The sequence below is a fragment of the Dicentrarchus labrax genome, unplaced genomic scaffold, assembly GCF_905237075.1.
Source record: "Dicentrarchus labrax unplaced genomic scaffold, dlabrax2021, whole genome shotgun sequence".
Taxonomy (NCBI): domain Eukaryota; kingdom Metazoa; phylum Chordata; class Actinopteri; family Moronidae; genus Dicentrarchus; species Dicentrarchus labrax.
Genome location: NW_026136709.1, coordinates 17768716 through 17781576, shown reverse-complemented (window position 1 = coordinate 17781576; position 12861 = coordinate 17768716). Strand labels below are relative to the sequence as shown.

At 43.8% G+C, this 12861-nt stretch overlaps 1 protein-coding gene across 1 annotated transcript in view; it reads right to left on the bottom strand.

Moving 5' to 3' along the window:
• gli3 (GLI family zinc finger 3) overlaps window positions 1-12861 on the bottom strand; it is a 91910-nt gene that overhangs the window by 69920 nt on the left and 9129 nt on the right. The window contains exon 2 of the mRNA XM_051410510.1: window positions 5005-5178. Coding sequence (XP_051266470.1) covers window positions 5005-5137 — 133 coding nt within the window. The 5' untranslated portion in view covers window positions 5138-5178. The remainder of the gene's footprint in view (window positions 1-5004; window positions 5179-12861) is intronic.

Sequence of the window (12861 nt, the reverse complement as noted above, 5' to 3'; positions counted from 1 at the left end):
TATGCATCCACATAAAGTGGTTTATATAATCTGGCTTATTTACAACATGTCCAATCATCTGACTTCATTTTAGTAATACGTTCCCAGCTCACAGCAGTTGCCCAATGTTATCATAACTGATAGAAACAATGGAAAAACTACAAAAAAGACCCACGAACCAAGTTGTAATAAATTGTAATTTCCCTTTCAAGCTGATTTTGAGGTTTTGAGGTCCTATTTCTTGCTACACACCCACCAGGGCAAACAAGTTGCATGATCACTGACCAAAAAAAAACAAAGATGCAATTCCACTACAGCTAAATTCTGGCGGCATCTCCACAGCATGCAGGCAGATCTGGGCATGCGGAAGTGTGCCAGACGAGAGAGGCCAGGCTGGGCTGGACTGGGCTGGGCAGCTGAGGTTCCCCTCCGCCCTGAGTAGCAGCGAGGCTAAGCTAATCCTGTGCCTCAGGCCCCTGTGAGGTGGCTCTGCCAAAGCCTGTCCCCCTGCTGCTGCAGGAAATTGCCTTCAGTGCAGAGGTCCATGAAATGGCTATGGCTCACCAGTGAAGGCAAAGCACATCAACTGTGTGTGCACATGGGGGCCAGTGTGACTTTACAAACCCTAATCTACAGGTAGATTTTATATTTAATACGTATATATTTATAAAACCTAAAATACTGTCATGAAAACAGCCATATTGTCTACTTATTTTCTTCAATCTATTCCTGTTTATATAGTTTTAATTTATGTTTTTATGTATTCTATGTATAATTGATGTACCATACAGAGGTCTTTTGACACTAAAAGCCAGTTTTCCTGTGTGGGGTTGTGTGTCAGGCTCTATAACGCCTCCTCCATTGTGCTGTTTGACCCGTGGGCCAGCCAGAGCTCCCATGAGGTCCCTTATCCCTCCATCAGTCCTCTCTCATTAGCCCCCACAGGCAGAGCCCAGAGTAGGGTAACACAGAGGGGCCCCTGCTTCCTCCTCTGGTCCCCATGAAATACATATAGCACAAATACAGACGGCCAAGATCACCTTTTAGTAGTAGTGATACACAAACAACTAAGCATTTCTTAAAATAATTAATTAAATTAAATTAAAATTTTCCCCTTAAAGAAAAGGCCAATTTAAGAAAGTAAGCAGATACATTTCTTACAATTCTTCATTTTAAAATCCCCATCAGTTCATCGGATGCTGAAATATTCATCAGCATTTTTTTGTCAGGCAGTGTCTGGGTGTTCTTGTTAATTTTATGTATTTATTAATCTTTTTTTCTTCTTCAGTCACACAAAAAAAAAAAACATCACATTGCCAAAGTGGTTAATCTTTTAGGGGGGTGAAAAAAAACAGGGATAAAAAAGTGGAAAGCAGAGGTGGCAGCATGAGGAGGAGGAGGAGGAGGAGGAGATGGGGCAGGACACAGTGGAGAAACAGTTGATTATGAGTCCCATCAAGTGATCAATGATTTCATTAATAAGACGGATCACGCGGCTGTCATAGCTGTGACACGGGCTGAGGGATGATCCGCTCCCAACGCTCCATTTCCCCCCTAGCCTCCCTCCCTTCCTCTTTTCTCCCTCCCCTGTCCTTCCAATATTGCCTCCCTCTGCCAACGACAAGGCAACGCCAAGGAAAAAAGGGATGGAGCTGGGTGTTGACGGGGGTGGAGGAGGGGGGGGTTAGTCATGAGGGAGGGAGGGAATGGAGGGGGAGAGGAGGGAGGAAGAAAAGTGAAAATCCATTTTGAAACCCATTTTCAATTAGGGGTCCACAAGCTGTTATCACAGGTGTCCCAGAATGGGGGCCCGTAAGTGAAAATGTCTCCTATCCGTTTCTGAAATGAAACCTTATCTGGGAGGCACAAAGATGGCGGGGACAGCGTATCTGTAAATTACTTTCCATCCCCGCTGTTAACGGGAACTTTATTTCTGTCAGATGACATTCCCCTCTATTTACTGTTGATCATTTAAATGGCTGCCTAAAAAGAAGGTGGCCCCTCACTCTTCCTCTATCTCTCCCCGCTCTCTGTATCACCCTTCCTTCTCTTCCCATCAGGATATTTTTTTTCAAAGCAGTCAAGGGTTCTTTTTCTCCTTTAAACACTTTAGCCACGCTCTCCATTTGCTTAGGGATTTCTCTGCTAACCTACACGAAAGCCTAACATTTGTTGCCCTTTAAGGCTTAACTTGTTTGCCTCTGAGACCCTTGCTCTTGGCCTTTTAAGCATGACCATTAAAAGGTCCCAACTCACGCACTTTGTAACCTTCTTTACAGAGGCTCTGTCATGTTAAAACACCATTACTAGACAATTTCTGAACTGTGTCCAGTTGTTCTCCCCATTTCTCAATTCTCATCCTCAGTTACACTAACACCAGCAGCACCCATATCATAAAAGTCCAGCCAACCAGAAACTTTTTCATCTTCTTTTTCTCCTTTGCAAATAACCAATCCTTTAGCACACACACCCTGTTTTTTCTTTTTTTTATTAGCAAATTATCCCATGACGACAGGATTTATTCAGGCAAGGAGCATGAACATCTTTTTTTTTTTTTTTTTTTTAGCTCGGGACCAAACAAAAGAATCAGGGGACTTTGTGGTCCACCTGCCTGCCGAATGATGAGGGTGGGAGGGGAGAGCACCCCCCCTGAACCCCTCCTAAAGAGCACCAATCACAGCATTGTTGTGGCACAGTCGGCTCTTTTGAGCTGTCAGTGCAAGAGGAGGGGGCACGGAGATGAATGGCACACAGGATGAAGCCACCATTTAGCCAACCATGTGGGAACGCTCTACCAGGACTCAATAATTACACTGGGCCTGCTCAACTTGGACAAAACTTACACACTAGGGAAAAGAGGGTAGGACAGAGTGGAGGAGGAGGAGGTTAAGTTGAATTATCCCTGTAGTGTATGTAAAGTGAAGATTTTAGTGCTAAATCGGTGCCTAATGCCACAGCTACAAGATCCGATCAATACCTGTTTGCAGGCTGATCCCAATCGCAGAAAAAGGCTGTACTCCTCAGTAGCATAAACTGCTTTGGAAGAACCAAGCCAAGCATCCGCTATGTCCACTCCACCTGCCACCCCCTACTTACTTTCCACTTTTCACAACTTATCGTAGCACGCTGTTGCAGGGCGCACCACGGGGTTTCCGCTGCGCTGAGATCAGGGGCTGCTACTCTGCTTGAAGGGGGGAAATATTTCTGCCGGGCCTTCCTAAGAAGAACCAGTCACTGGGGTTCCACAGCTGCTCACAATTACCTTTTGTTTGGATGGAAGCGGTCGGGCAGGGGCTACGGGGGTTAAAGTTGAGGCGAGTGTAGGGTTACACCTGATAAGAGGTTATGAGTTCTGGGGGCAACTTGGGAATGTGCTGTAATTATAACAACACAAAGAATGTGTAAGCCATCTTCTGATTCCAAGCGAGAGATTGGGATCTAAAAGGGACCTTTCTCTGCAGATACATATCATCCCTCCCTTCGTCGAGAGAATTATGAGACTACTGTATTTTAGGGAGTGCAACATTGCTTAAAGCTGTAGTGTATCTTCTGACGTGGCTGAGTCAGTGTAGGAGAATCCTCAGCAAGGTTTTCAAGACAAACCTTATGCTGTTCAGAGCTGTAATTACCAGCACATTACGAAGAAAAATCCACAATCACGCAGCCAAATTACATCCATGCTTTTTCCACAACAAACCTTTTTTTTTTTCTTCCTTGCTGTCCCTTTAATTAATAAAACAGTGCTGGCCATCTGGGAATGAGTAAGAGTGAGAGTGTTCCCAGAATGCTTTAGGATGCATTACCTTACCCACTTCCTGTGATAACTCCCATATGGGGAGCAAGCAATGTATTTACCCTTTCCTGAATTGTTTGTCTCCTGTTCACAGCTGGGTTGATCAGCAGAGTCGAGGGGGGGGTGACAGAAAACTCAGGCTACCAACTACTAGAGCCAATAGTCCACACCCAAAAAACTTCCAAATCCTCTCACTGCTAATGAGCACAGCTGCAGCTTTAGGCTGTGGTGATCTCAACTCTGGTTTTGTTATGACTTTAGCTTGATGCTCCAGGGTTCTCCAGCCAAAAAAAAAAAAAAGGCATCTAATATTCCTCATTCCAGCATCTGAATTGAGAATGAAAGGCTGAATGGCGACAGGCTTAGTGAACTGTAAGCTCCACACCACTTTTAATAGCATGTGTTGAAGACATTGCTATGTAAACATGCCAAAGTTTTGCTACCAGTGAGGGTTGTATGTGACTCACTGTGAACCACAAGAATAGGGGGGAAAGTAAACATAAGTAATGTAAGCAAGGATCTGTGCGTGTCTAAATCTTTAAATCATGTTTTTTGGGAGTGGGTTAATTTCATCTTAAAGTAATGAGAACATAAGCTCAAAAACATTCCTTGGTCCACAATAGGTCAGTGGCCCCAATGCTCAAATATGTTGAGTAATAACAGGTGACGTATGGTAACCAAACCTCCGTCTCACAGAGGTCTGGAATACATCAGTACTTAGTCTTTGTGAGTTTAGCTAAATTTAGAAAAAAGAAATGGACGTAACTTGTAATGTGTAATGTCCTGTTTATCCACAGGTTAGCGATGAAGTGTGATGAACAGATGTGTCCGACCTCAGCCTGCACAAAGAAAGTTGAATTTCTCCACGCGTTAATGATCCTGAGACGGAGGTGTAACTACGCAAGATCAGCAGGTCACCAGAAATATCCAAACCAAAAAGACATTTGGCTAGGTTGTGGCTGGAATTTGTTTTAAGACATGTGGATACATACGTTCTGAAAATGTATTATTATTTATCTTGAAAAAACACCTGAATATCATCTATTTAGCTATTTTTATCTCTGCCAATCTCCTAGCGAAATCGCATTCCCTCATGGTTTTGGTTCTCCGTGCTTGCATTACTCAACTGGCTGACTAATGGACCCATATCTTCAAAATGGGGTGTATTCTAAAAGACCATAATTATATTTACATTAACAGCAGCTGAGTGTTCATTAAGAGGTAGCGCTTACCGTTTGAGGTGGTGCTGGAGGCCACCGCCTTCTCACTGATGTCATTGCGTGCTGATGAGCCCTTGGTCGCCACAATGGTCTCCACCCTCTTCTTCTTCTCAGCTGCTGAACTGGCCTGGGACTGGGTTTCCATGGCGATTTCTCATTCCTCAACACCTCATCGAGACGGGATAACTGGTGGAGGAGAAGGTAGAGAGGACGGGTGAATGCAAAGACATGAAACACATAAGATGAGACAAATCACCTCATGAGATAAGTTTTATGAATTTTTTGTTTTTAAAGTGTCCTACCAAAGAAAATTATTGGTCTGATTTGTGCGTTAAGTTTAAAGATAACAGTTTCTTGTTTGATCTAAGTTAAACATTTTAACAATAGAGTGCCTCGAGAAAAGACTTCAACACTGAGAACCTTGTGAGCAAAAACTTCAGAACCAATCCTCCCTTTTCATGATGCCCAGAGCAGACCACGGGTCAATCCACCAGCTCACCCTGATTTATTTTAACTAAAACCTGCTGGGCTCTGATGTGCTTGTTGGGGGGCTGATCTGCCTCGGCACTGAACTGTGGTTAAATATCCAAAAAGAAAATTTAGCTTACCTTATTTTCAACTATGTCACACTAAACTTGTGACTTCTTGTCAAAAAAAACAACAACTCTATAAACATAGCAAGGCAGGACATCCTGCCTAGGTTTTATATCTCAGAATAGAAGTAAAGGCAGCTTGTGGATATACTGATAATCCTGCTCTAGCAGTCTTTCCACAGAGAAAGGAGAAACCTTAAGGGGATACCACAGAGAGAGAAACGTTCACAGTCCTAAAAAAACAAGGGTTGTTTGAAGGCCCTTTTGGGAATATCATGGTGCCGGGCAATTTTTCTTTCAAAGAATAAAGGTGGTTCAAGTTAATACTGTCTGTGGGTTTAGAAGGGGTTCAGCCAACAGTCTAGCAGACATGCTGCTCAGTTCAGCACCTCAGAGGCCGTCTACAAACTCAACTCTATCTAGGTCATGGAGGTCTCTGATTATGGAGACAACACAGTGATACACCACAACCACTCATTTACACAAAGTACAGGACAGCTTCATTTGGTCCAATACAAAGCCTTTACTTAGACTCCATAATTCAAGGATGATTACTGGAAATATTTAGTCTGACTAACATTTTCTTTCCAATAAAGACAGCTAATTACCCAACAGTACAATTTAATTGTCCTCCACCCTGTAAACATGTATGGACACAAAGGCCAGCAGTAAAGTCAGCTATAATGCAAACAGCGGAGTGCTGCTGAAACTACAAGAGGAGGGGGGGGGCTGATTTTTACCAACTCCCCAAGGAGGGAAGGCGAGAGGGAAGTGGTGAGGGGTAAACTTCAGACAAACACTGTGCGCTTTGTTTGTTTTTTTTCCCAACCCCCTGAAAAACCAGTCTGTCTTCCATTCTGACCCAACAACAACATCTGTAAGCAATTGCTGGCTTACCAAAAAAAGCGAAGGAAAAAAAAAAACACAATGCAATTACTCCCTTACCAATCAAAACAGAATTAAACAAGAGCTCGTCCTCTAATCACTCCCACATGAATACATATGTAGCCGTCATCTCCAACCAAAGACATTTTGTCCTACTTGCACAGATATCTCAAATCACTGCTGCATGTGTTTGATAGAGTGAATGCTTTTATTTCTGGGGGTATTGCAGTATGAGTGAGTTAATTGTTAGAATATGTGCAGCGCATGTATGCTTGCAAATGCATATTGTTGAGTTCCTACTATGATAACTGATCATAGGTGCCACTCATTCACTTTCATCGGCAGATACAGAACCAAGCGCACGATCAGAGACATTTCTTTTAGTCTCTTTAGTCTTTGAGACTGTCATTACATCATTGTGATGACTGAACTTGAGCAAAAGTAGTGAAGGGGAAAAGAACAGGGAAAGAAACTATTTTACAGATGCTACTGAGGAACTCCCAACATGCTTTGCGTGTAGAGTGAGCATGTATATATGTATATATATGTATGTGTGTGTCTTCCTGTTGCCCCCAGGTGAGTCAGACCAGAGCTAAAAGAGCTGAAAGTGCAGTGAATATGCTGGGTCGGGATTGGGGTTTGTAGGGGAGGTGAGGAGAAAGCGGGGCATTCCACTGGTTGGGCAAATATTCACAAGTCCAAGCCACTGAAGCGTGTCTGACCGGTCTTTTGTGTTCCACAAGGCAGGCCACAGTTCCAAAGCAGCAATTAAAAGCAGGACCTTTTCACCCATAATCCCTCTGACCTGGACGCCCACACCCAATCCTGCAGATGTTCCTGTCTCTGCTTTCGTGTTGCTCATTTTCACCCTTTTCCAACACTTCAAAAAACACTCAATGCAAAGACACTTGCATCTGTGTTTACATGAAGACATTATCATGCGGAGAGAATGCCTCTTAATGTGAGAAAGTTCTTCTGTGTTTATCCTTTTGCATAAGATGTTAATCTATCCTAGTTCCCTACAGAATTAGTTGAGTGTCATGATATTTTCATTTAAAAGAAGAAAACAAACAAAAACGGATTTTCATATACATTTATGTGAGACAGCACAAAAATATTAGCATCAGTGGTGTGTCACAGAGGCCTGGCACAAAAGAAGGAATTACAACTGTTACTGTTGTTACCTAAAATAAATGTTAATTTCATATTAATGTCTTTCCCATGAAATGTCTGTCCTACACCCAATTAGAGAAGAGAGAAAGAGGGTGTATCTTTATTTGTGCTCGACTGTAATCCTTCCACACAGAAAGGGAGGCGATTAAACAGGTTTAAAATACCACAATTCAGATGGTTCCCTCAGAAAAAAAACATTCTTATTTTATAAGCACATTAAGCAAATCAATTTAACATAAATTATACGCCTTGGTGACAAAGGCACTGAGTTGAAAGTCATCTGCAAATTGTACACATCAAAGTGAACCACAAAAATAAACTTTTGCCTTTGAAAGAAAAAAAACTGTTTTTCTTTTTTTTCTTCATGCGAGCTTAAACGACTGCAAACGCTATCAAAAAATCACTGCCTTTTGTTATTTAAAGGCTACATCTATACAAGCTTAATTCTATGAAACTGCTTAAGGTGTACCTCCAATTGCACTGCATTCTGTCATTAGGAACACATTTGCAAATGCATGGCACACACACACACACACAGAAACTGGGGGACATTTTAGATATATACTCTTGAAGTGTCTTCTTACATTTGGCAACCCCCCCTCACAGACAAGGTACTGTATTTGTGTTCATTTCATTAGGGCGACTGTTCAGTGTCGAGGGCCCCCTGAGGGGGGAGACTGGCAGCGCCGCAGCATTCATCATCATTACATCAGCGACCACCGAGATCTGCTATCTTAGGCTTATCAACACCGCACAAACGCACCGCAGCGCAGCGAGTTAGAGGGGAGGGGAGAGATGGGAGATGGAGACGATTGAGGGAGATTGTGAGCAAAAGTGGGATAAGAGGGGGAGAAAATGAATGGAGAAAGGGAGGAGCATGAGTGTGTGTGTGTGTGTGTGTGTGTGTGTGTGTGTGTGTGTGTGTGTGTGTGTGTGTGCTCGTGTGTGCATGCATGTGTGTGCACCTCACTGTGCCCCTGCATGCCTGCACATGTTTTCCTGTGTGTACAATGTGTGTTTTTTGCACATTTCGCAGCTATGCCAACAACATTAAGGGCTCCTGCACAGCTGGAATAACTAAAACATTGAGGGGCAAAGAGGGAGGAGGAGTCTAAGCCCTTCAGCAAGATTAGCTGAATCTAGCAATAAAACAGAATGCGCTGGCTCAGGCTGCATATGTTTGCATTGGATAAGGTCAGTGAGGGGATGAGGCCCCTTAAGGAGACAGTGGAAGTGCTTGCTGGTGGTTAGAGGACCTGTCGTGGGTTCAAAATCCCTACTGAGGAGGTGTTCCCAAACTCAATGGCTCTCTGAGGAAACCACATACTTAGGTTTCCATGCTGTGTTCAACACTACACTTATGGCTTGCCCTTGGCCCTGGAAGGCAAAGAGGGAGGGAGAGGGGGGATTGAGGATTTGGTGGTTATGGCTCCCATTCACCAGTGAAACCTAACATTGTGCCCAGATGGCACTAAGTCTGGCCTACAGCTGATGGGGACCAGACCCTCAAGTAAGGGCCATTTAGCAGGAATTAGTCACACCCTGCCACACACACACACATATCAAATCCCAAATATGCACACGCAAACTGGTTTAGAGCTCGGCCTTCTCACCCTTTTGTATACAGTGACATGGTTGAGCTATTCAGATTGTTGCTCATTTGCATGTTTCTATATCATCCAACCATGATGTCCCACTTTTTACTGCTCCATTGTAAAACTTAATGTTGATTCGTTTATTAAGATGATTTATTGGTTCATCATTTGAATCAGTAAATCATCTTGTGAATACTGCATATAATAATGATTATGCATATTTTATGCCTTTTTATGCATTAAGATTCTACTAAATACCTGCCTGTCTTTAAATCTATCTTTATAGTGGCGGTACAGCATCGAACAAACTGGCCTGCTATCACAAGTGCACTGCACAACATTTGAAAAATGAAAGCCTGTGCAAATGAGGGGTGGTTATGTTTTTTTTGTCAAGGACAAACAGTGCAACAACACAGCCCATCGGTAGCTTTCAGCAGAGCTAATAAGATTATCCTCGCGTGCGTCTTGGTCCCTCAGACCTCTCCACTTAAGATGCTTTGGAGGGCCTGTGAGGGACCCTGTGTGTTGCGCTGCAAAATGAGCTGAGTGCATCTTACATTCCTGGGTAACAAACCCACACGATGTAATCGTAATGCTTACACGATGCTTCTTTTGCGCTCGCTACCCAGTAGATAAGGGGCAAATAAAGCATGCCCCACAATGGAAATCTTGCACGTTTTCCCCAAAGCCCCCTGCTTATTAGATTGTTTATTTATTTTGACTTTGCGTTTGTTCATGAGCCACTTGTGTCAGGGCAAGTGGGGCTGTGAAGACCGAGACAATGGATAATGCAGGCAGCTTTGTTGCCGTGGTGGCCCAGTTATGCGGTATTGGTTTCCCCTGCACTCTGCTTTATTCATCTTCTTCCCATGCTAAAATGTAGAGCCTTTGTTTGATCAGATACTTTTCCTGATTCTTGAGAAGAAGGGAAAGATGCTGGTTCAGCCATTTACTGCTGGCCAAAGCAAACAATGCAATCTATTACTTCAGCAAAACACCATGAAGATCCTTGGGAAGAAGACCATTTTTCTATATGCAAAACTTTTTTCCCTGAACTTGCAGAGATAAAGATTAGCATGATTACAAATACTTTTCCCTACTTTATAACTTTGCTTGTATCCACACAGCCAGTTGAAATTCAGTTTATTATCAAAATCACTGTCTGTAGCAGCACCTTACACCTAACGTTTCTCCAATGGCCCCTGCACATGGCGCGCACTGTAAAGCAGGAAAGAGTGAGGTCTGTATCTTGTCAGTGGGCCTCTCATCTCCAGTGAAAACAGTCTTCTTTATACAAGGCTTTAGAAAGCACTCTGCGCGATGCCACAACCAGAGCACGACAACAACATCCTTCACTGAGCTTTCACAGCGCAAGAGTGCATGTTACGCCGTGTGCTGCGTCGCTCCAGAGCACAGTTCCTATGTAATGCGCGTGTGAACATGGTACGGGGAGAAAGAGGGACTGTTTCGGCTGTGTTTGAGAGTGTGTGAGCCTCGCTGCATGACGGTGTGTATAGGAGTTAGATGCACCAGGTGCTCTATGCGCCTCTCAGTATGCAAGTGCGATCACTGTGTGCAGAACATAAATAAGAGAGGGGGACCCCAGGGAGAGGATGAGTGGAGGAAGAGAAATTCCTGTACTGATGAAAACCTCACACACATCTCTCTCTCTCTCTCTCTCTCTCTCTCTCTCTCTGCCTCCTCCTCACACGTGCACTCAGAGAAGGATCAAGCAGATAGATGGTCCTGTGTGAGTGTAGTGGCAGCAGGTATGGCTTTGACAGGTCTCCACACTTTGACACTCCACCCAGGGGGACCGTGGGAATACACCCCTCTTTTCCTCTGTGCCTTAAAAAGCAAGGTATAACAAAGATTAGTGCTATTTGAGCACAGCTACAAGTTACGGAGCCATCGGGAAGCTGTCCTGCCCACTCGGACTTCCCCTTCTCTTCTGTTCAGTTTTCCTCCTTACCTTTTTCATGCAAACTCTCTCTCTCCTACTCTTGTTCTTTCCCTCCTCCTTTTTTATCTCTCCTTCCTTTCCTTCATTGCTTTGTGTCATTGGGATAAGTGTTGGAGCGGAGTAAGTCAGTGTTGCTATGTGATTAATCATGGGCCCTGGCGTCTCCGGGGCCGAATGCTAACAACAGCCAGGGGGCAGCGCGATAATGCACAATAATAAAGCCAGCAGACAATCAGCCAGGCAAAGCAAGGCCTATTAGCTAGCCCCATCAGGACGGCTAAGTGAGAAATTAGCCCTTCCCAAGCTCCGCCACAATTCATCAAGTGCTGCCCCTGAATCCCCCCTCAAGAAGTCATAATGTTTACTTAAAGACTGGCCTCGATGCCCCAGTGGCGAGCTTTATTGGCTCTTATTAATTCCCGTTCTGGCCCTCGCGGCCATGCCATTTAAACCGAATTAAAGGGCTGAAAATTGGATGAGATGAAGTTGTCTTGGTGTTTGGCTCCCGCATGATAAAGCCGGACCTAAACAGAGGGAGACTTGAAAAAAATAAGAGGGGAGGGAAAACCAATGGGGATGTAAAGGAATGCTGAATGAAGCTGTCCTGAAATGTGCCGCAGTCAGTCAAAGGAATGCAGGGAGAGAGGGGGGAAAATGAAGAGAAAAGGAATAAATGGCATTGCTTTAATGCTAGACTTCCTGTGTGGATGGGAACAGATCCAAAAGGGTAACAGTGGGTCACACATTCCACAAATGCAAAAACGGATGATTCTGTTGTATCTTCGCATTCTCCTCATCTTTCATCAGACGGGTTGAAAAATACCTTAAAATAAGGTCACTCTTTCAGCACTGACATGTCAGTGATGGACAAGAGTAAAAAGGGGGAGGGAGTACGAGCAAACACACAGTACATGTTTTTAATGAGGTGGCTGCGCCGGTCTTAAAAGAGAGCAGCACAATGAATTACACTTGCTGAAATGGGTCCATTTTTATCAGCTCGGTCAAGTTACCCAGTATTTGGAGCTGTGTAGTGCTGAAATATTTGGTTGATTAGCTGAATCAATTATTCATTTAGCAAAGTAAAAATGCCAAGAATTCAAAAGTGAAAACTGCCCACTTTCCACTGTTTTATATCATTGTAAACTGAACATCTTTGGGTTTTTGGAATCTAGGTCAAACAAAACAAGACTGGAAACTTCTAACGGGCACTTTTCATAAATTTCTGATGTTTTATTTACTAAATAATTTATTGATTAATGGAAAAAAATAACCAATAGATTAACTGATAATGTAAATAGTCAGTGGCTGCAGCCCAATATGTTCGTTACGTCTCCTTGCAGTTGCTGTTTTAAAAGTTTTCTCTCCTCTTAAGGTGTATAAGTGGCACTTTCATATGAAACTACAACACCGTGAATGGGTTCACTGGCCTGTGTGCAGGTCTGTAAGTGTACTGTGGGCCTGTGTTGTAGGATTGGCGGCGAGTGAGAGTGTGTTCTATAGAGTAATATGGAGTATACGGCAGCGGAGGTGTGAGATCAAAGACAGCTGAAGCTCAGAGGGAGTCCCGGAGACTTCTAGCTCCCTGACGGCTCTCCCAGCGGCAGCGTCGGGAGACAACTCTCTCCCTTCACTTTCATATCAGCCACAGAGCCCCCCCATC